Here is a 20,921-nt window from a genome sequence, read left to right as displayed (position 1 = left end):
TTTAGTTGTTTTAGTATTGGATTTACATGCTATTTTTTGGTTACTATTGTTAGCCGCCCCGAGTCTACGGAGAGGGGCGGCATACAAATCCAATACATAAATAAATAAATAAATAATAAAATATTATCTATTACAAGCACTGTTAAAATCACTACTAGAAGAAAAATGTATTCCTTTTAATCTAACAGTTTCATGATATACTCATATAGGGATGCATGTATATCCCAGTAAGCATGTCTTCTGGATAATAGTAGAAAACTATAGCTGTTGTTCCCTACCAGATTATTCTGCCAAATTATTTATACTTGTTATTTCAAATGGCTGACCTCTCCAACATATCTTGCATAACACCAGGACAGGAAAACAGATCAGGAGTACAATCCCCATCTGACTGATGAAGCACATGTTGTCGAAGGCTGCAGAGCTCATTCTTCAACTCTTCCATCCTGCAGCCCAGCAATGATTCAAAGCTACCAGGTGAATTGTGCCGTAGGTGATTTATTTCACCTGCATAAATAGGATAGGAAAAATAAAATTAGCTCAAGCCACACGTTCTAACTTCTAGAACAGACAATGATATTTGGCTTTCATATCATTTATTATTAGTGTTAAGTACTCCACTGGAGATTGCTTTTTCCCCATTTCAATAACAAGTTGGGAAAAAAAATCTCCAAAATAGAAGAAATTTGTAGGAGAAACAAATAGGATAGAAAAATAAGGCAAAAAGAATTTCCATAGCTTAGAATTTAGGTACCATTCTCTATAGCGATTTTCACTATAGAATACATGATGCACTTTTACATATGTAGATTTCATTGTCACAAAGTAAGTATTTACAAAAAGAAAGTATCCGAGGCATTTAACAATACAAACAGAAGTTTATATACTTTCCCTTGCCAGTGAGGTGTTCATATTCAGTACATGATCAGAAAAAAATTAAGAAAGCACTTCCGGTTTCTCCTTTGATGAGCTACACGGCTGGCTCTGAATACTCCCATGTACCTGGGTCCTAAACCACCCCCCAACCCCTGGAAATGTGGAGACGTGAAGGAGGACACTAGGAAGGAAGTAGAGAGCCAGAGTTACCACTCTTGAACTGGAAAGACCCCAGCCAACAACGTGGTGCAGAGGCAGCAAACATGGCTGCCACAAAGCTAAAGGAAGACTAGAACAGCAAGACTGAGCAGGTGGGAAAAGTGAGTGATTTGTGATTTGGAATAGTTCTTTTAAAAGAAAAAAAGTGACCCCAAAAAATATGAAGGGGGGGGGGGAGAATATGGAAGGTAAATATTAGTGGCGGGACAAGCATACTAAAATCTTGAAGAAAATATTTTGACAACTAAGAGGAAAAAAAGTTTTGTTAGCAGTTTTAAAGAACATGTGGTTTTGGAAAGATACTTTGTTTTAAAGAAAAAATGTTTATTTATTTATTTTATTTATTAGATTTGTATGCCGCCCCTCTCAGGAGACTCAGGGCAGCATACAAATCTATGAACTGGAAGTTGCCTTTACCTAATTAAAACTAAATTGATTATTAAATACTTACCTAGATATTGGATTTAATGAAATTGAAAGTGCAGAATAACAAAGAGGAATAATACTGACGTGAAGTACAAACACCATCTTAAAGAAAGAAAAGAGGGTGCAGAGCTTGGAATTTTTTGTCAAGAATAAACAATATTCAGTGATGGCAAACCTTTTTTGGCTCAGGTGCTGAAAGAACATGCGTGCATGCTATCACGCATATGCGACTGCCCCCACCCATAATTCAATGCCCAAGGAGGGCAAAAACAGCTTCTCCTCTCTCCCCCCTCCCCAGAGGCCCTTTGGAGGCAGGATACGACCTGTTTCCCAACTTCTGGCAGGCCCAGTAGGCTCATGTTTCACCCTCCCCAGGCTCCAAAAGCTTCCCTGCAGCCAGGGTAAGGTAAAAACACCCTACCCATTCCCCTGGAGGCTCTCTGGAAGCCAAAAACGCCCTCCCAGAGCCTTTGTGCAAACCAAAAATTAACTGGTCAGCACACACATGCATGATGGAGCTGAGCTAGGGCAACGGTTTGCATATCAGCAGATATGGCTCCGTGTGCTACCTGTGGCACCCGTGCCATAGGTTCGCCATCACTGTTCTAGGTGATATTCCATGTAAGGTAAAAGAAACTTGTAAATGTGTAAAACAGTGATAATGCTGAGTCACAATGACTCAGGCTGCAATCTGATTGAACCAGAGCATTATAAGAAGGAAAGCACCTTTGCAGTGGGTGTGGTTTTGTTGGATTTGTGAGATAGTTGGTTGATGGTTTAGTTTGTGGTCTGATTGAAGCCTTAAGACTGAGCTGCATACTGGTGGTAAGATAGTTAAGCTAGAGCTAGTATAATAATTATTTTGCACACACACCCAACTCTCCACCGTGACAATTGTTCGCAATATTCGGCATGTTTTCGCTGAAAAAACTCAAACGGCTTATCAGTGTGATTGGAGTGTAATGTGTTTAAGTGACACCTTAATTTATTTGGCTTCTTGATGTCTGCTGCCAACATTTTTAGACATAGTAAACATGCTGGTCTTTCCTTGTCTCCCACCGTAGTCACAGTGAAGCCAAGAGCTACATACACTTCATCATATCTCCTCCTCTTAGCTTTCGGAAGACTTACATTTGTCTTATTATTTCCTTCGCTCACCGCCTTTCTTTTCATCCCTGTTAAATATTTTTCCATGGTGTCTCTTAAGGGTTTGTTATCTACACTTCAGATCTCCTGCTCTGTGCTGTGTGCTATTGTTCTGTGCAAAAAAAACCTGCTAAAAAAAAAGCACATTCCCCGGGGTCACGCACCCCCCCTGGCATCATTCTGTGCCCCCCAGGGGGGCCTGCCCACTATTTGAAAAGTACTGCAATAAGAAAGGGGAACAGCTTTAGAAAAAGAACTGCTAATCTTTCATACCTTCTAGATGATTGATACTCTGCTGCTGCTGTTCTTTCTCTTGTTTGAGCCGACATACTGCTTGGGTGAGTGACTCTATAATCTAAAGAGGCAGAGAAGAGAACAGAGCCATAGTATAAGTAAATATCTCCTAATTACATGTTCCAAACAGTTCCAGAATGAAAAAGGTTTGAAATATTGAATTGATTAGAATTCGGATACGGTATTTAATTTCCCTCCTCTGCATCTCCTTTTCACTTTGAATTTAATTCTTCCTTTCATGGATATCATTTGTGGGCTTTCCATCTATCCTTTTTTATAATCTCCCAACTTAATAAGCCATAATATTTTGGCCCAAGAGAACATTAAGCTATGATAACTGAACTTACACATAGTATACAAACAACGTGGGTGAAAATTTACTTGGCTTGAAGACTACATTGAGTTTGTGAGGCATATGAATGTCAACATATCCAAAGTAGGTAGTCCAAAACACAAAGAACCCAATTCCGGAAAAGATAAAACACTTTTATTGTGTAAATAGGTGCTTTAGTTTCTACAGAGCTTAAAACTTCCATCTGAATCCTAAACTTTCTTCATCCATTCTTAAAAATGGGTTGGAATTTTGGCTCTGTCAACTTTGGAGGATTTCTAGATGCCACAAAAGTTATGTTGGTGACTTGTAAAAGCCATAAATTTGGCTTCCTGTACAGAGCCCAGAATAAAAACTATGTTATAACTTAGCATAATGAATCAGAGTAGTAATACTAAACAATAGTTTGGAAACCAGAGGTATCCTTACAATTACTCAATTGTTTTAAAGCATTTAAAGTACTCCATGTTTTGGTGAAATTGTTTTAATTAATTTGAGATCACCAAAGTACAGGCAAAGTGTGTATACATCTACTTCTTTATGTCTGTCGCACAGAAAAGAACTATGCATCTATTCTGTATAAATTACCTGAGCTTGTGAATGTAGTTTCTGGTTGATAGTTGAAAGCTCCTCATTGGCCATTCTACAGCACGTGTGAATTCCACATGTGAAATGCAAGGGTGGTCGTCCAGTATGTGGCTGAGTTGGAACAGAACTCCCAGTATTTATTCTGCCCACTAACAAATCAGCTGCAGGGGTGAAAAATAATGAACTAGACTAATCTTGCAAACATGGTCATGGATGTATTATTGTTACTTTGTTTTAATTGCTGGAGATAAATTCTAGTTGAGTTCATGATATTTTTTTCCTTTCAGCTTTGTTTTAACTCCATAAACGAGCAACTGAATGTAAGATATAATACATAGAAGTCAGAATGTTTATATTTTCATCTAAATTTTATATTTCAGTCAGCTTCAGAATTCAAATTTAGACACAAAAATTGTTTTTTAGCCCTCATTCATTTCCCCCCTCAATATTCATGAATTGTCTTTGTAGGTAGGACTACAACTCAGTCACATGGTTTGTGCTTTAACCACTACACTAAAGTGACTCCCTAAAGTGAATTATAATTTTTAATTGATTATTTTTCACTGTGCTTTAACCACTACACTAAAGTGACTCCCTGAAGTTAATTATATTAATTTTTAATTGATTATTTTTCACTAACTCCTTTCTAACTACCGTAGCTTATTAGATTTCAGTTTTAGAAATGGGGTAAATGGCACTGTCACTGATTAGATTAAGTGAACATTAAGAATTGTCAGACTAAATAAAACCAAGTTCTGCCTGAAGGATAAAGAAGCTATAGCTTTCCAGATGGTGCTGTGCTTCAGTATTTTTCTTGCATGGCTATTTGGCTTCCAACACGCCAGCCTTATAATGCTGTTAAAGCAGGACACCTAAATCATAACCATCTTTTGTTTGCTCGAAAAATACACTCCCTTGAATCTGAAGAAAGCTATCATTAGAAGTCTAGCAAGAGGGTTTTCCCCCCTTGTTGAAAACTCTTGGCAATCAAGAAATTATAAAAATCTCTATTTTCTAAGAGATGTTCTGAAAATATACAGAACATGTCTATCACTTTTACCTTTGGAAGATATGCTGTCGGTGTTTAGATGTTGCTGCAAAAGAAAAGGAACAGAATGATTACAAAGTTATCACATATTTCAAAACATAATTTGGAAACAATTATAAAACAAATGCAACTTCAAATTGCTATCAAATCGGAATCTTTAATATTATAGTTTTGTAAAAACGTGTGAAAAAAACTGTACAAGATAGAATGTTTTCATTTATTATATCGCTTACTAGTAGGAAAATGCACAGTAGGACCAATCTGAATGAAATTAGTGTTTAATCTATTTGTTTTATTTATCCACATCAGTGAGAAAGTCAATGATCAGCATTATTATATAATCATTCTTTAATTTCATAATACTTCCAAAATCTTAAGATGCTTTATATTACAGTCAATGCAAATATTCAACATTGCTAATGCAAGACAAATAAACATTACAATAGCAGCCTTGGGTCCATTTTCCAGATTTGCATGGGTTTTTTTTTAGAATAACCTCTTTGCAAACATGGTAGTCTCTCTTTGTACCTTAGAGGCAAGTTGTTTCATAATTCTACAAATCTGCAGAGTATTTTTTTCCTGGACATTAGATGTTAAGATGATACAGAGTTTGTTGGTAAATCCCTAACTATATGAACATGTATAAGGGATGAAGATTTCTCTGAGATAACCTAGACCAGATAAACTACACTAATTTCCTAATATAAAGGTTGGTGTCTTGTCCAAAATGTTATCATGTTGCTCCACTGTTTGAACTGAGCATTGACACATGGTCCCTTTAGTCACCATTTAAATATTTATATATGACCTCAATGCAGATGGCAGCATGTAGCTGAACAAGCAAGATCAGTGCTACCAAGTACTTGGATGGGAAACTATCACAAAATAGTTTTGTGGCTATGGACTTTCTAGGCTACTGAAAAATCATCCTGGACGAAACAATTAAAAATAACTTAAGTACTGTTGTCAACAAGTTGTATATAAATGTCCATACAAAGTCACCAGGAGTCAAGCCCCAATTAAACAATTTATCCTTTCTCTTTTTGTCATTTATTATAACTTGTTTACGTGCCTGGTAGCTGCTATTTAACAATATTGAAAAGCTTGGTAGTCAAAAACTATAGTATTAAAGACAGTGGGGTATGGATTTTTTTTGGAAATTACCAATATCTTTTCATTTAACAGAATACATCTGTTAAGGTATTTTTGTATCTACATATGTGTATATGTTTAGCAGTCTCAAAATGGGTGAACAGTGCAGTCAGGCGGTAGGGAAAGCAAGTAGGATGCTTGGCTGCATAGCTAGAGGTATAACAAGCAGGAAGAGGGAGATTATGATCCCGCTATATAGAATGCTGGTGAGACCACATTTGGAATACTGTGTTCAGTTCTGGAGACCTCACCTACAAAAAGATATTGACAAAATTGAACGGGTCCAAAGACGGGCTACAAGAATGGTGGAAGGTCTTAAGCATAAAACGTATCAGGAAAGACTTAATGAACTCAATCTGTATAGTCTGGAGGACAGAAGGAAAAGGGGGGACATGATCGAAACATTTAAATATATTAAAGGGTTAAATAAGGTCCAGGAGGGAAGTGTTTTTAATAGGAAAGTGAACACAAGAACAAGGGGACACAATCTGAAGTTAGTTGGGGGAAAGATCAAAAGCAACATGAGAAAATATTATTTGACTGAAATAGTAGTAGATCCTTGGAACAAACTTCCAGCAGACGTGGTAGATAAATCCACAGTAACTGAATTTAAACATGCCTGGGATTAACACATATCCATCCTAAGATAAAATACAGAAAATAGTATAAGGGCAGACTAGATGGACCATGAGGTCTTTTTCTGCCGTCAGACTTCTATGTTTCTATATGTGCGCATAGAAACAGAATACTCCAGCATCAAATATTTTTCACCAACAGAGTAGAAAAGCAATATATTGCTGTGCAGCTTAACTTGCCTTCATTTTGGCCATTTTGCTGTCTGTTTCAACATATACAGAACTGTGGCGTGCGTCCCAATCCATGCTGTTGAGAAAAAAATGTCTTTTAGAAATCCATTAGTTATTTGTAACCATGTGGGAAAACCATATGGGAAAACCATTTGTAACCTTGGAAAAATCTTTGGCTAAAAATATATATATCTGCGAAATCAGTCAGAGAAAATATTTATTTTCTTCTGTTATTTTCACAAAAATATATTGCAGCACACACACAAAAAGTCATCATAAGATGCAGACTTGAAACTGCAGGTTATTCTATGTAAAATCCACTGTAAATTTTCTGCAGAGCAACTGAAGCATACCCAATACTGAAAATACAATTAAAGGAGTACAAACATATATTCTCCAGAATTCTATTTTTTCAAGGTCCCAAAACAGATAATGAATGGGAACTATGCAAAGTATTTTTAATAGGTGACAAGTATCTCTTTGATATTCAATGGATGAAAACAGGTTTAAAGTGTTATTAATATTGATATAAAAACCAAACCAAGTACTACTGTAACAAGAAAATGTTATTATGTTTGATGTACTTCAATAAAATGGACTGAAATACAATGACATTTTCATGTTGGAAAAGGGACTCACAAGCATTCTTTAAATCACAGAATTAGATCCAGATTTTAAATTACATGCTTCAAAACAATCTTTCTTATTGAAAGATAAAACCATCCAGGCGGGTTCCTTTTCAAAGAACAACTGGGTATTGCTATCCCTCTACTTACGAACTTTTCTAGATAAGAAATGGGTGTTCAAGTCCCCCCCCCCTTCTCAAGAACCCTTTTTCACTTACAAATCCGGGCCTCCGAAACTGTAACCAGAAAAGGCAGGGAGAAGTCTCCGTGAGGCCTCTCTAGGAATCTCCTGGGAGGAAACAGGGCCGGAAAAGGCAGGGAGAAGCCTCCGTGGGGCCTCTCTGGGGATCTCCTGGGAGGAAACAGGGCCTCCACCCTCCATGTGGTTTCCCCAATCATACACATTATTTGCTTTTACATTGATTCCTATGGAAAAAATTGCTTCTTCTTACAAACTTTTCTACTTAAGAATCTGGTCACAGAACGAATTACGGCAAGTTTGTAAAGATATTCTTATGACAGGGAAAACAGAACACAACTTTTTCAATAATACTACTGGTTGGCTGAGTTCACAGACCAACTTCTGGGATTGTCCCGTATTGGCCTCTTACCAGGGGGCTTGCATGCAGAGGTTTTATTCAAAGAGTATTTTCCTGATAAGGTGCAATCATAAAAGGAGAAACGTTTTGTTCACCACGTGTCAATTGGAAGTGAGGGAAGCCAGAGGCCACAAAAAGAAGAAATGGGAAAGTTTGCCAAAAAAATAAAACAAAACAAAATACTGCTGCTTGGTAATAAATCTCCCAATTCGGAAGTCCAAATCCACCTCTAGTCCTAGCATCTTGGAGCAGTTTTAGACTTATACTCACTCTCTTCATTTGTCAGACAAATTTCAAAATCAGTGTATTAATTTTTTTAAAATAAGTTTTCTCTATTTTTATTGGAATTGTCAAAAATAAAAATAATAGGCAGGGTAATATGTTCATTTTAATCAGGGCTATCCCACCCATCAGTGATACCTGGAGATTTTTCCATTTGTCTAAGTCTTTCTCTATTTCTTTCTTTATTTTTATACACCGTAGTTATCTTCAGCATTGGGTTGCTACTGGTACGGTAGGGGACAGCACACCCCTAGTGGCTGCCAGATTGCGCCATTGCGTGCAGCCACTGCAGTGCCAGTCCTATGGGTGCCGCCATCTTTTTGCTTCATTCTTTTCATATTTTTGCTTCGTGCACATGCGCAGAAGCAAAATCTTGCAAGGGGAGGCATGTGTGCGTGAGATTTTGGGTTTTTTTTTTCTTCTGCGCATGCGCAGAAGCAAAAAAATAATTCACCAAAATCTTTCTCTCACACACGTCCCCTCACAAGAGCTCAACATATTTTTGCTTTCTGCACAATGCAGAAGCAAAAACAAACTGGAACATGTGCGCATACCATGCATGTGCACACAGGAGTACTGAAGCTGCACACGCAGTGCACCAGTACCCGCGGTAATGGCAATCCACCCCTGGTTATCTTCCTTAATTGTTATACAACTTGCCTATAGTTGGATCCCCAAATATCTTACTTTCTCGACAATTTGCATGTTTAAGGATCCCCCTAGTTCTTTTTTTTTTTTTTCCTGTCATTTTCTCAACTAAAAGTTTTGTTTTATCTTTATTAATTTTTTAGTCCAGCTACTTTGCCATATCGTTCTATCTGTTGTAGTAATTTTGGGCCCAATGTCCACAAGATGCCAAGGTTGGAGACCCCTGGTCTAGAGAATCCTCTCACCTTGGGGGGGCAGGGGTGGATTCCTAGTACCGCTGCTACTGGTGCACTGAGTGCGCAGTTTCGGTTATCTTGCGTGCGCATGGCTGTTTTTGCTTCTGCGCATACGCAGGAAACAAAATCTCACAAGGGGACCTGCGTGCGTGCATGTGAGATTTTGGTGATTTTTTTTGCTTCCGCACATGCACATAAACAAAAAATCACTGAAATATCTCACGTGTGTCCCCTCATGCGACTTTACTTCCGACGCATGCGCAGAAGCAAAAATGGGCCGCGCACGCACACAAGCTAATTGAAGCTGCAGTGCAGCATTCGCTACCAGTGTGCCACCTTTACCATACCAGTAACAACCCACTACTACTATTATTATTATTATTATTATTGAGTACCATTTGTTGGGGGTCAGGGGAAAGGGAGGGTCTTGCCTTCTCTTTCTGCTCAAGATCCCCATGGACAATTGGTGGGCCACTGTGTGACACAGAATGCTGGACGATGGGCTTTGGCCTGATTCAGCATGGCTCCTCTTATGTTCTTTTGCTGTTGTTGTTATTTATTTATTTATTTGTTTGTATGCTGCCCTTCTTCAAAGACTCAGGCTCCCAGAATTAAAAAACAACAACACAGCAACAAATCTAATTAATTAAAAAATACTACTAATTAATTAAAAACTGCTACTGCTGGGGGGGGGGGATTGAAAGACCAGGCAGAGAGGACAAGTTGAGAGCACACAGGAAAGCAGCAGCCATCCTTTTGTCTACCCTTCCCGCCAACCGTGTTTGACTCCACCTGCTTTCTCCCCCTCTAAACCAATAGCGGCAGAGAAGAAGCGTGGAGCCCGCAGCCAATTGTACCAAATAAATTTATCTAAATGGATGACGAGCCGACACGGTTTCTCCCCCCCCCCACCCGCCCCAATTCCTTCCAAGCCGCCCGCCTTACCCACCGACCTTCCCTCAGAAACGACCCGGTTTAAGCTTCCTCAGGCCGAGTCAGTGTCCCAGGCCAGTATTCATCCGTTGAACCTCGCTCACCCTCGGCCGTTGCACGCAGCCAACGGACGAAGCTCGGCGGTCACCTGAGCGCTCCGGGGCGGCGGCTGCGACAGCCGGAACCGGCCTAGGGAGACCTTTGAGGCGACGACTCAAGCAGGAGACAACGGCGGCTGCGCTCCGCCGAAACCTCAAAGGCCGCTTCTGCTGCTTGCGCTCGCTTGAGGCCCGCCAGCACAACCGAAAAGAAGCCTTAAAAGTTCTTCGCTCGCGCCCTCCCTCAGCCTCCTCCAGCGCGTCCCTCCGTGGAACCATTAAGGAGAGCCCGAGGTTGGCCGATTGCGCCTTCCGCTACGCCGCGGAGACTTCTGGACGGGGGAGAATCCGGGCGTCCCGTTTGATGATTCCTCTGAGCGAGGTCGTCGCTGCTTAGCAGGGCCGCACGTCGGGAGATGATATCCCGTCTCTCGTCGTAGTCAGTGGCGGGACATTCGGAAGAAAGAAAAAAGGGGACAATTGCCCCCCGGCCGCTTTACGCCACGCCGGGCCATGTGGGCGAGAGCCTTTGGTGCGAGGCGAAAACTACATTTCCCATAAGGCCTGGCGGTCGAGCACCATGGAGCTACATGTGGTCCACCTGGAGAGAAAGATCCGAGACCTCTTGGACAATCTGGGATTTGAGATTTATCCGTTGAAGGTACCGCGGAGCATGTTAAATGGTTTAGAGCGCTCAGTTAAAGAGGGAGATCGAGATAGATATGCTGTATATTATTGCGCTGGATTGTCTAACTGTAGAAAGGCGTAAATTGTAGCGCGCAGCATATGTTAGTCGGAAAAGGTGCTTACCAGACTAGTAAGGGGCTTGCCTAAGTGCACCAGAGTGCCTTCCGACCCCTGTCCTATTGTCTCTCCTATATCCATATACTGTATCAGTGTTTCCCAATCTTGGCCACTTGAAGATATGTGGACTTCAACTCCCAGAATTCCCCAGTGGTTTACAATGTCAACACATTACCCCCAACAATCTGGGTCCTCATGAAATTAAATTACTTGAAATTAAAATTTAAAAATCTTCCGTTTCCCTTCTGGTATTGATGTTTTCCTTTGCATTACAAAATCATGATTTGCATTATAAAATGATTTAAATTCACATTTCCTAAATTTATAATAATAGTTTCCCATATTAAAAAAAAGTTTTTTAAAAAAGTTAAAAAAAAAATTATTACATATGCATCAGAAAGAACACTATTGGTCCTGTTAAACTTATATTGGCTAATTAGGTTGAGATATGATTACTGTTTTATTTGTTTCCCCCCTCCCCACTTTAATTCTGTATAACTAATTCTACCTTACAGGTAAATCTGATATGCAGACCAGCTTTCCATTTCTTTATTTCTACCCTTTCAATTTCTATTCTGGCCTTGAAAGATAATTGAAAATCTTTAAATTTTGGAAAACTGAATCTTAGGAAAAATATGCAGCTATTGTTCAGTTTCTGTATGGAATAAAGAGGTCTTCAATCTTTTGATTGTAGAAAAAATTAACTACTACTTTTTTTCTTCTTTTGGAGAAGGAAACTTAGCTTTTGCCCCCTTCTCTCCTTTAAAAAAAAAATATTTTTATTGATTTTCAAAAAAAGACAGACAAAAACATACAACATTAAACATTTAAGGAGCTACTATTGCTCCGCTTGTTGTAGAAGTCTAACTATTACAGAAATATAAAAGACCTAACTGTAGTCAGATCAAAGCAGAAATAGCACACATGTAAGTTACATTCTTATTGAATTCAACTCTACTTTTATAATATTGAACTTATTATTCAGATTTCTTTATATTTTAAAATATTCTATACTTAAACAGTGATTAGTAATACAGAGTTATTAGTAATACAGAGAAAAAGGAGGAAAATAAAAGAATATACACTTCTAAGTTAGTTATACTATATATTAATTCATTCTATCTTATAATTAACTATCAATACCATTTTTAAAATTCCACCAGTCATATACTTTATTCCATATTTTATAAAATTCTGTTTCAGTTTGATTATTTAAACGTTTAGTCATCATATCTAGTTCTGCACATTCTACAATTTTTTTAAATACTTCAGTATCTTTTGGTATTGTCTTTTCTTTCCATTTCTGTGCAAATACTATTCTTGCCGCAACCAATATATGTATTATTAAATAATAAATTTCTTTTTTATACTTTGTGTTTGAAATACCCAATTAAAAAAATTCTGGAGATTTTTTAATCTTCTCTTTTGCCCCCTTCTCTCCTGAAGGTAGGATGGTACAATGAGGTTCTTCCTCCAACTTTGCATCTGCGGTACTCTGACAATACTCTGGCATTTGTAGTACTCAGCATTCCTGCAATGTTTGACAAGGCATTCAAACCCTTCCTGAAGAAACAGCTGCTGAAGAAGATTCATGATCCAGTGGATCAATGCATTTCTTATCATCTCTCGCTGGTTAGGGAGGTAAGACTCGTACGTTTCTTCTCTTTTGTCTCTTCTTCATTTCAATTACAAAAACAAACCTATTTGATTATGGCAAGACTCAACCCAATGTCCTATTTCTAACAGTAGCTAGCCATTAACATCTATGCACACAACTACTTTTTGCATTTATTCAAAAGCAAACTCATGATTTTGGCATACAAATACAATTCTAGCATGGTTTGGCAATGCCTTTTCTGACCCAGACCATAATATCCTTCTCCAATAAGCAGGCTTATGGACTTCTGTTCTATTCTACTCCTACATGACAGCTGTTCCTGATCTCTAGTGCATGGCTTAGCATTATTTGTTAATCTGATCAATTGTAGCTTATTTATGAAACTCTGACCAAGAATAGCATAGTCTTGTATGTTCTGCAGTTTCAGCTTATATGTCTAAATGTTCATTTAGCCAATATTGCTAATATCAGTAGATGAACATATTTATGTGTTATATTCATATCTAAGCCAGCTCCTACTGGGAACTCTTCTGAGCACTATTATGACAATGTAGAGTAGGAAATCCAGGTTTTGGTCCATTTCTAACCACAGAATCTTGCTTGGTGATTTTGGGTCACTCACTTTTCTCAGCTCTACTTCGTATGATATTGCTATGAGAAAAGGGAGAGAGGGGAAGCATGATATACCACTTGGAACTGCTGGATGAATAGTGATATAAATCTAGTAAATAAATGCAATACTTCTCCTTACACATGAACATTTTCTTTAACGCAATATTATACTTAACTTGCCAATTCTGCTATACTTGTTAGTGTTAAGAGTTAATAAAGCAGAGCTTCCCTGATTTTTCCTCAGGAACACTTCTTTCTTGTAGTATAATAGTCTACTTTTACTACCATAATGCTTTCCACACATCTAGGTAAAATAGAATTAGGTTAGCAGACCCTTGGTCTCTTTTTAGAAACAAATCAGTACAGTATTTCTTTTTCTGCTTTTCAGTCTTTTACAGAAGGCCAGTTTTAGTGACAAATTGTTGTAAAAAGTGAGGTTTGAATTTTTAAAAACACTATGTATATGCCATTGAAATGCAGGTATTTATTTTAACTTGCTATTTAACTGTTTAATGGTGTTCCTATTAAGTATGGACATAATTTAAAAAAAAACATATTGTAGAGTGAGTTTGGGAAGTAAAATAGGTAGATGAATAGAATTAATCAACAAAAGACCTTGAAGCATTTTACAATATTTGTTCTGAAATGGAAAGTCTTATTAGCTAGTCTTTGCAATAGTCTTCTGCAATCTGGATGTCCTAACTGGAGATTAAGGGAATTTTAGCCCAATATATCTGGAAGCATCAGTTTGAAAGGCAGCGTAAGATTGTTGCTATGGGAATGAATAAGAGTAGAATACCATGTGGCAAAAGCAAACAATATATAGTTGGCATTGTATAGACCACAAAGCACAAGGCCCAGGAATCCTATAATCACAGATAGGCTAGAATGATAACAAAGAATCAGGCTTTTCTGTTCTCTTTGTAAGCTGGAGTTTTGCAGTCCAGATATGATTGCTCTGGTATATTCATGAAAATAACTGATATGGTAATTCCATTAGAGCAACTCGTTGGCGAATTCTGGGAGTTGAAGATGACAATTCGTAAAATTGCCAAAGATTTTAAAAAACAGGGTCACATCACTGCACTTTATGGAAGCACACAGCTACATTTTTATATCTAAAAACCTAAATAAAGGAGACTCAATATCTTTCATGGCTCTGATTGTATGTTAATTTGTAGAAATCATGTTAATTAATTGTATTCGGATTAGGAAACAGTTATTAACCAGAGATGATTTAATTCACCTTAGGCTAAAAATGAAGGACAATTTTTAAAAAATATTTGAAATTTTAATGAGGGGGAAAAAATAGTACAAAGGTGAATGTTATTTAACTGTACTTGCAAGCAGACACAAACAAACATCCTTCTTGAAAACAAAGTTGTTTTCAACATGTAACAACTTAAACAGACTTTTCCATATAAGAGAGAGGGGCATAGAAAATTATCTTTCTGGGCAAGTATATCACTTTCTTAGGAAATTGTTTGTGTACCAAATTGGTAAATCTGACATTTGTATTAGTTATTATCTTGGCACCAAGTTTACAATATTTTTTATTAATTTTGTTTAAGTCTTTAAAAAAATAATTAGATTTCTTCACATATACTGTCAGCATTTACAATGTTGTATGCCACGGCATAGAAGTCTAATTAATAAAATAAAGTAAATAAATAGGCTGATGCAATTGACAAGGAAGACTTCGTGGAGTTTGTAGATTTGGTTCTTAGCAGCTGTCTGGACTAACCCTAAGTTGAGGTGGGCAGCTAAATAAATAAACAACTCCATCATGATTGTGCATTTATGTCATGTGACTTGATTTCATCTTTTATGGCTTTTGTTCAAATTTTAAAATGGCTTGACAGGTGCGCAAACATAACAACCTTTTCCATTATACACACACCTGCTGAGTGGTTGCTTCTATGTACAAAGGCAATTATGGCTGTTAAGTTTCTGGCATAGAATAATTTTCCTTGCTTTTCTTTGGTTTGCTCCAATCTACCTGTTGTAACCACCCAGATGGACTTTGTGATAGAGTGATAGACTTTGCTTGGCTATAGTTAAATTAGTGCTATACAAAGGTGATTACCAATAAATTTGACTCTTCAGAGTAGTTTTTCTTGTTTCTCCACTTTCTAGTGTTTAGAATGTTAATTCAAATTGATATCACTCAACTGCCTCAATTTAATATGTATGCAAACAAAAAAATACTTTTTATAAGCCACTTATTGAAGGTCTTGCTTCTTTTGCACATGAGAAGACCTATGGATTTCTTAAAGGGATTGATGAAATAATGTTGATTAGAAACAGAAGACTGATGGCAGAAAAAGACCTCATGGTCCATCTAGTCTGCCCTTATACTATTTCCTGTATTTTATCTTAGGATGGATATATGTTTATCCCAGGCATGTTTAAATTCAGTTACTGTGGATTTACCAACCATGTCTGCTGGAAGTTTGTTCCAAGGATCTACTACTCTTTCAGTCAAATAATATTTTCTCATGTTGCTTTTGATCTTTCCCCCAACTAACTTCAGATTGTGTCCCCTTGTTCTTGTGTTCACTTTCCTATTAAAAACACTTCCCTCCTGAACCTTATTTAACCCTTTAACATATTTAAATGTTTTGATCATGTCCCCCCTTTTCCTTCTGTCCTCCAGACTATACAGATTGAGTTCATTAAGTCTTTCCTGATACGTTTTATGCTTAAGACCTTCCACCATTCTTGTAGCCCGTCTTTGGACCCGTTCAATTTTGTCAATATCTTTTTGTAGGTGAGGTCTCCAGAACTGAACACAGTATTCCAAATGTGGTCTCACCAGCGCTCGATATAGCAGGATCACAATCTCCATCTTCCTGCTAGTTATACCTCTAGCTATGCAGCCAAGCATCCTACTTGCTTTTCCTACCGCCCGACCACACTGCTCACCCATTTTGAGACTGTCAGAAATCACTACCCCTAAATCCTTCTCTTCTGAAGGTTTTGCTAACACAGAACTGCCAATACAATACTCAGATTGAGGATTCCTTTTCCCCAAGTGCATTATTTTACATTTGGAGACATTAAACTGCAGTTTCCATTGCTTTGACCATTTATCTAGTAAAGCTAAATCATTTACCATATTACAGACACCTCCAGGAATATCAACCCTATTGATTAAAATTAACGAGAGAATACAATGCAGGTTCACTTGTAATGGAAACTCTTCTTTCCAGAGTCTTGCTGACCAGAACATGGATATCATGTATGATTATGAGCTCCTGCCCAACCGGAAGCCCAAATTCCTGGCCCAAACAGCAGCACATGTGGCTGGGGCTGCATACCTCTATCAGAGAAAAGATGTACATCAAGATTCCTGGGGAGAAAAAGTAAGCAGATTGGGAACAGCAGGGAAGGTTTCTTCTTTGAGAATTGATGGATCATTTCTGATTTTATCAATTCAGGAGGATCAAGTATGTTTTATGGATTATGTACCTGATTTCCTCTTCCATTCCACTTTTATTATCAAGCTTGCATCTTACACTTTGTGTATACATACCCAATTCTGTGATGTAATGCAAGACTCTTTGTACTCTTCCCTTGGACAGATTATAACATTTGAGACTAATGTAATACAGTACAATTATTTTTCTTTAATACGTTTTATTAGGTTTTTCAAATACGTTGACAAGGATTGAGGAATAAAAAGAAAAAAATCCTCCAACATCCACTGTGCAATAGCAGAGGTTGCCTAGGATCTGATTATATTTTGAAGTTTCAAGACATTTTGCCCCCAAAATTTGAAATTTTATTCAGCACCTAATAACGTTCCATAAATTATTTTAAAAGTTGCTTTTAAAAAGTTGCTTTTTAGTGTTTTTTTAATAAAGTTGCGGAGTTCAAATTCTTTCCATTGATATATATCAATGGAAAGTATGGTATCCGAAAGAGCTGCACATATACTTGCACCACAATTTATGGAACGTTATTAGGTGCTGAGAAAAATTTCAAATTTTGGGGGCAAAATGTGTTGAAACTTCAAAATATAATCAGAACCTAGGCAACCTAATAAAATGTTGTATTAAAGAAAAATAATTGTGTTACATTAGTCTCAAATGTTATAATCTGTCCAAGGGAAGAGTTGGACTGGCTGGGGAATTCTGGGAGTTGAAGTCCAAATATCTTCAAGTTGCCAAGGTTAGGAAACACTGTTCTAGATTATTTCTATTTTTAAAAACAGATATTTAGTACCGTTCTCCACCTAACTATTTCATATGTTAAACAAATAGCAAATCTTAAGTTCCAAAATGTAAGTCCTGCTTTTCCTGTAGGGAAACAACACAGCAATGGAACAATTGTGATATTTGCCCTCAGGTTTTTTTGAGACAAAACCAGAATTAAGTAATAAAAATACATGTATCATTTAAAAATTATATATGAAATTTAATGTTTAAAAATATTCATGAACAAATACTTTAAGGATATAATAATGTATTCGCTTATCTGATACTATGTAACAATGAACTCAGGTTTATTTTTTACTAAATATTATATTCTGGTTTAGATATATATAATGGCAGATACTTGGAAAATAGTTGGGAGAATGGGCGTATCTCTGTCTCTGTCCTCATTTGACAAGTAGTTCCTGTTCTGCCCCCAGAGTAAATATGACCCTTTGATAAATTTGCCACACTCCTGCTGTAACAATTCATGCATATTCTTGCTTGGGAATAATTCCACTAAATTTAGTGGACATATTTTCAAGTTAATATTCATAGATTTCTAGTCGCACAATTTGACAATAAATTAGTAACCTACTTTGTATACTGCTGTCAAATAGGTGCCTAATTTGGTTTGTTTTTCTAAAGAGATATATGATTTCAAAAGCCTTCATGCAAATCCTGTTTCACTTTATGTAATAATGGGAGAAAAGGAATGTGTAAAACTCATTAAAATTAACTCACAACTAATTTTCAACTTTGTTTGAAACTGTTTCTTAAAGTAATTGAGAGGAAAGTTTCTATAGATGTGAGGGTTTGAAATATGATTGCAGTGGAAAACTCCAGATCAAATCCTGTTACTAAAGCTTCACAGTTACTTTTTGAAAAAAATAACATTGTAGTCATATATCTATTTGGTGTAGTTTATTTACTTTAGAAATAAGGTGTTGTGTGAATCCAGCTATTGTATTATATTTAACAATCCAAGGATTAACATGATGCATGTATCGGGTCAACATTTGTCTTTTTTCTGCATAGGATTTGAGCCATTGGTTATCTTTAAATTCATGTCTTAAACTTGTTTTCTTTCATTTCAGAAGATCTATGGCGTTTGCATTCACCCTTCTTATGGAGGTTGGTTTGCAATCCGGGCTCTTCTGCTTTTCCCAGATATCAAGGTACCCTTCTTGCTGCAGAAAAGTCCTATTGATTGTGTACCCACAGAAGAAAAAAGAATAGAACTACTAGAGAAATTCAATTTCCACTGGCGGGACTGGAGCTATCGAGATATTATTGAAGTAAAAGATAAATACTCAGAAGAACAGAAAACCTACTTTGCAACTCCTCCTGCTGAGCGATTGAAATTGCTGAAACTGGAGGAAGAATGGCAGAGAAGGATAATAGCCTAAGAAGCTATTTTCACTGTGCAAAAATATACAAAACACATTCTGCTGTGCCCGCTGCTATATAGGGACAGAATCGATGGATGAGTTGATAAATTCAAGATAGAAGGCAAGTGCACTTTGCATAGAGGTAGTGAGCACAGGAGGATTTGCTTTCAAATAAACACAGAATTGAATTACAATTTTAGTAACGCCTGTATATTCAGGCATAGAAATGTATAAGATTTATTTTATTAGTAATTGGGGGAAGGGGTCAGAATGATTATTTGGTAGCAGGGATAAAATTAGAAGCTAAGGAGAGAAATATTTATAAATTGCACTTTTTGCTATCCTGTGGGAGAAATTCTCCAGACAGCAAATGTCTTGAAGTGTATTGTCTAGTATTTCACAGTACTGTATAAAGTTATTTCTGGTACGATATCATTTTAGTAATTCCCAGCACATATTCTGAAGCTTTGTAATCATTTTCATTTTGCTTGCTTGGTTGGTTGATTCCCATGAAGCATTTGTGGGGGTTGTCTAACCCATGTGATGAAAGAGAACTTAAGCAGTCTTAAAGAAAGCACAATTAAAAGATGCCAAACGATATGACTCTTTTACTATATGTTAATTATGTAAAAATTGTGCAGCAATTATGCAGTTTAATGAGAAGACATATTTCTGAATGACATTGAACAGCAATTTAGATTCATATTTTTGAGAAATGCAATCCTGCAAAATTGTGCTGCTGAAAATGGATAATTTTGCTGCTAAATTTTGCATTATATTCTTGTGTTGCCTTTAGAGCACATCTTGTCCTCTCCTGACATAGCGTGTATATGAAAACCAGTGCATACAGGAGGAATTCTTACCAGTACTACATTATAAAAATGCTTCATGATCACTAAAGAGCCAAAGGAAAATTGACTCTATGGTACATGTGTACAGACAGACCTTCCTGTCTTGTCTCACTGCTATTATTACTTTATCCCCATGGTTTTAATGTGATTTTCAAACAGCTTTGATTTCTTTTCTTCCATTGCTCCCTGACCAAGGTTCTTCCCCTCTCTTTCTTTCAGTAAAACATACATTTTGTAATAGTTTACCATGTGGCCATGATTGGATTCATTCTTGTAAGATTTGAATATATTGTTTCATTTTCTTGTATGATTTGAAAGTGAAATGCAAATCTTAAAAATCAATTAAAACAGTTAATACAGATACTTCTCCCATCTAAACCAGGAAAAGGGTGCCTTCATTGCTGGCCTCACTACACATGCAAAAGAGCCCTGGTCACCTTCTTTTGTAGCCCCTCAAACACAGTCTGCCTTCAACGAAAACAAATGTGTGGTCATCAAAGTTGCCAGTTGCCTCCCTACTAAAATTTTTTTAAAAAGAATACATTACATTTTTTGTTAAAAGTGAATACTCCCGATGGGTGAGAAAAATGGAAGGATGCTGTAGAGCATAAGGAAATGATCCATAGCATGCATCCAGGAAAAGCTTCAAGGCTCTCAAAATAATAGCATGAGTGTCATTTTAATGCCATTGGGGAAAGGGTGATAATATTGGGCTTAATTTGTAGCAGATTGCATTGTGACACAATTATTGTGCCATTTGTGTTAAGCTATGATACATATGGCATCATTTGCCAGGCAATACAGATGCAGATATCACCTGTTCTATAGGTTAGTAGCGTGTAGGCTAATATAACAATCTTGACTGTATAGTTTTGCCTTAGCTTTTGGAAAGCTGAAATAACACTTCTGATGGGACTTTTAGAAATTAAGAATTATGCTTCTGTGATCAGCAGCGTTGTTTTTTAAAACTTGAAATTGTTTTTATTTGTATGATTTGACTTGTAAGCTAACTAAAGATGGATAATCTTAATGGTGCTGAAACACTGGAAATAATATAAATATACAGTATAGCTGTGAGATGTTATTTGGTATTTATTTTGAAAAGAATAAAGCTGCAAAGCAGACAGAATTTAGTCAAGTA

General features: G+C 37.0%; 2 protein-coding genes across 4 annotated transcripts in view; one reads left to right on the top strand and one right to left on the bottom strand.

The window, feature by feature from the left end:
- LOC139163816 (intermediate filament protein ifp-1-like) overlaps window positions 1-11,168 on the bottom strand; it is a 24,232-nt gene extending 13,064 nt beyond the window's left edge. The window contains exons 1-6 of one of the 3 annotated variants that reach the window (XM_070744993.1): window positions 10,359-11,168; window positions 6,896-6,962; window positions 4,941-4,974; window positions 3,881-4,041; window positions 2,941-3,022; window positions 327-507 (exon numbers count right to left, since the gene is read on the bottom strand). In XM_070744993.1, the coding sequence (XP_070601094.1) occupies window positions 327-507; window positions 2,941-3,022; window positions 3,881-4,041; window positions 4,941-4,974; window positions 6,896-6,961 (524 nt within the window). In that variant the 5' untranslated portion in view covers window position 6,962; window positions 10,359-11,168. Of the gene's footprint in view, window positions 1-326; window positions 508-2,940; window positions 3,023-3,880; window positions 4,042-4,940; window positions 4,975-6,895; window positions 6,963-10,230 lie in introns of all 3 variants that reach the window. The other 2 variants (XM_070744992.1, XM_070744995.1) reach the window with 2 other exon arrangements.
- MMACHC (metabolism of cobalamin associated C) lies at window positions 9,962-20,921 on the top strand. The gene is made up of 4 exons (XM_070744996.1): window positions 9,962-10,969; window positions 12,559-12,753; window positions 16,555-16,707; window positions 18,636-20,921. The coding sequence occupies exons 1-4, from the start codon at window positions 10,889-10,891 to the stop codon at window positions 18,945-18,947; spliced, it is 741 nt and encodes a 246-aa protein (XP_070601097.1). The 5' UTR covers window positions 9,962-10,888; the 3' UTR covers window positions 18,948-20,921.

This window comes from Erythrolamprus reginae, chromosome 3 (assembly GCF_031021105.1).
Source record: "Erythrolamprus reginae isolate rEryReg1 chromosome 3, rEryReg1.hap1, whole genome shotgun sequence".
NCBI classification, from domain to species: domain Eukaryota; kingdom Metazoa; phylum Chordata; class Lepidosauria; order Squamata; family Dipsadidae; genus Erythrolamprus; species Erythrolamprus reginae.
This window is presented reverse-complemented; position numbering and strand designations above follow the sequence as displayed.

What these genes read in the sequence shown, in the direction of transcription:
- MMACHC (XM_070744996.1), top strand. Translation starts at nt 10,889, where the DNA reads ATGGAGCTACATGTGGTCCACCTGGAGAGAAAGATCCGAGACCTCTTG. An exon ending in ATCTCTCGCTGGTTAGGGAG is followed by an intron (nt 12,754 to 16,554) that starts GTAAGACTCGTA and finishes TCTTCTTTCCAG; the next exon opens with AGTCTTGCTGACCAGAACAT. An exon ending in AAGATTCCTGGGGAGAAAAA is followed by an intron (nt 16,708 to 18,635) that starts GTAAGCAGATTG and finishes CTTTCATTTCAG; the next exon opens with AAGATCTATGGCGTTTGCAT.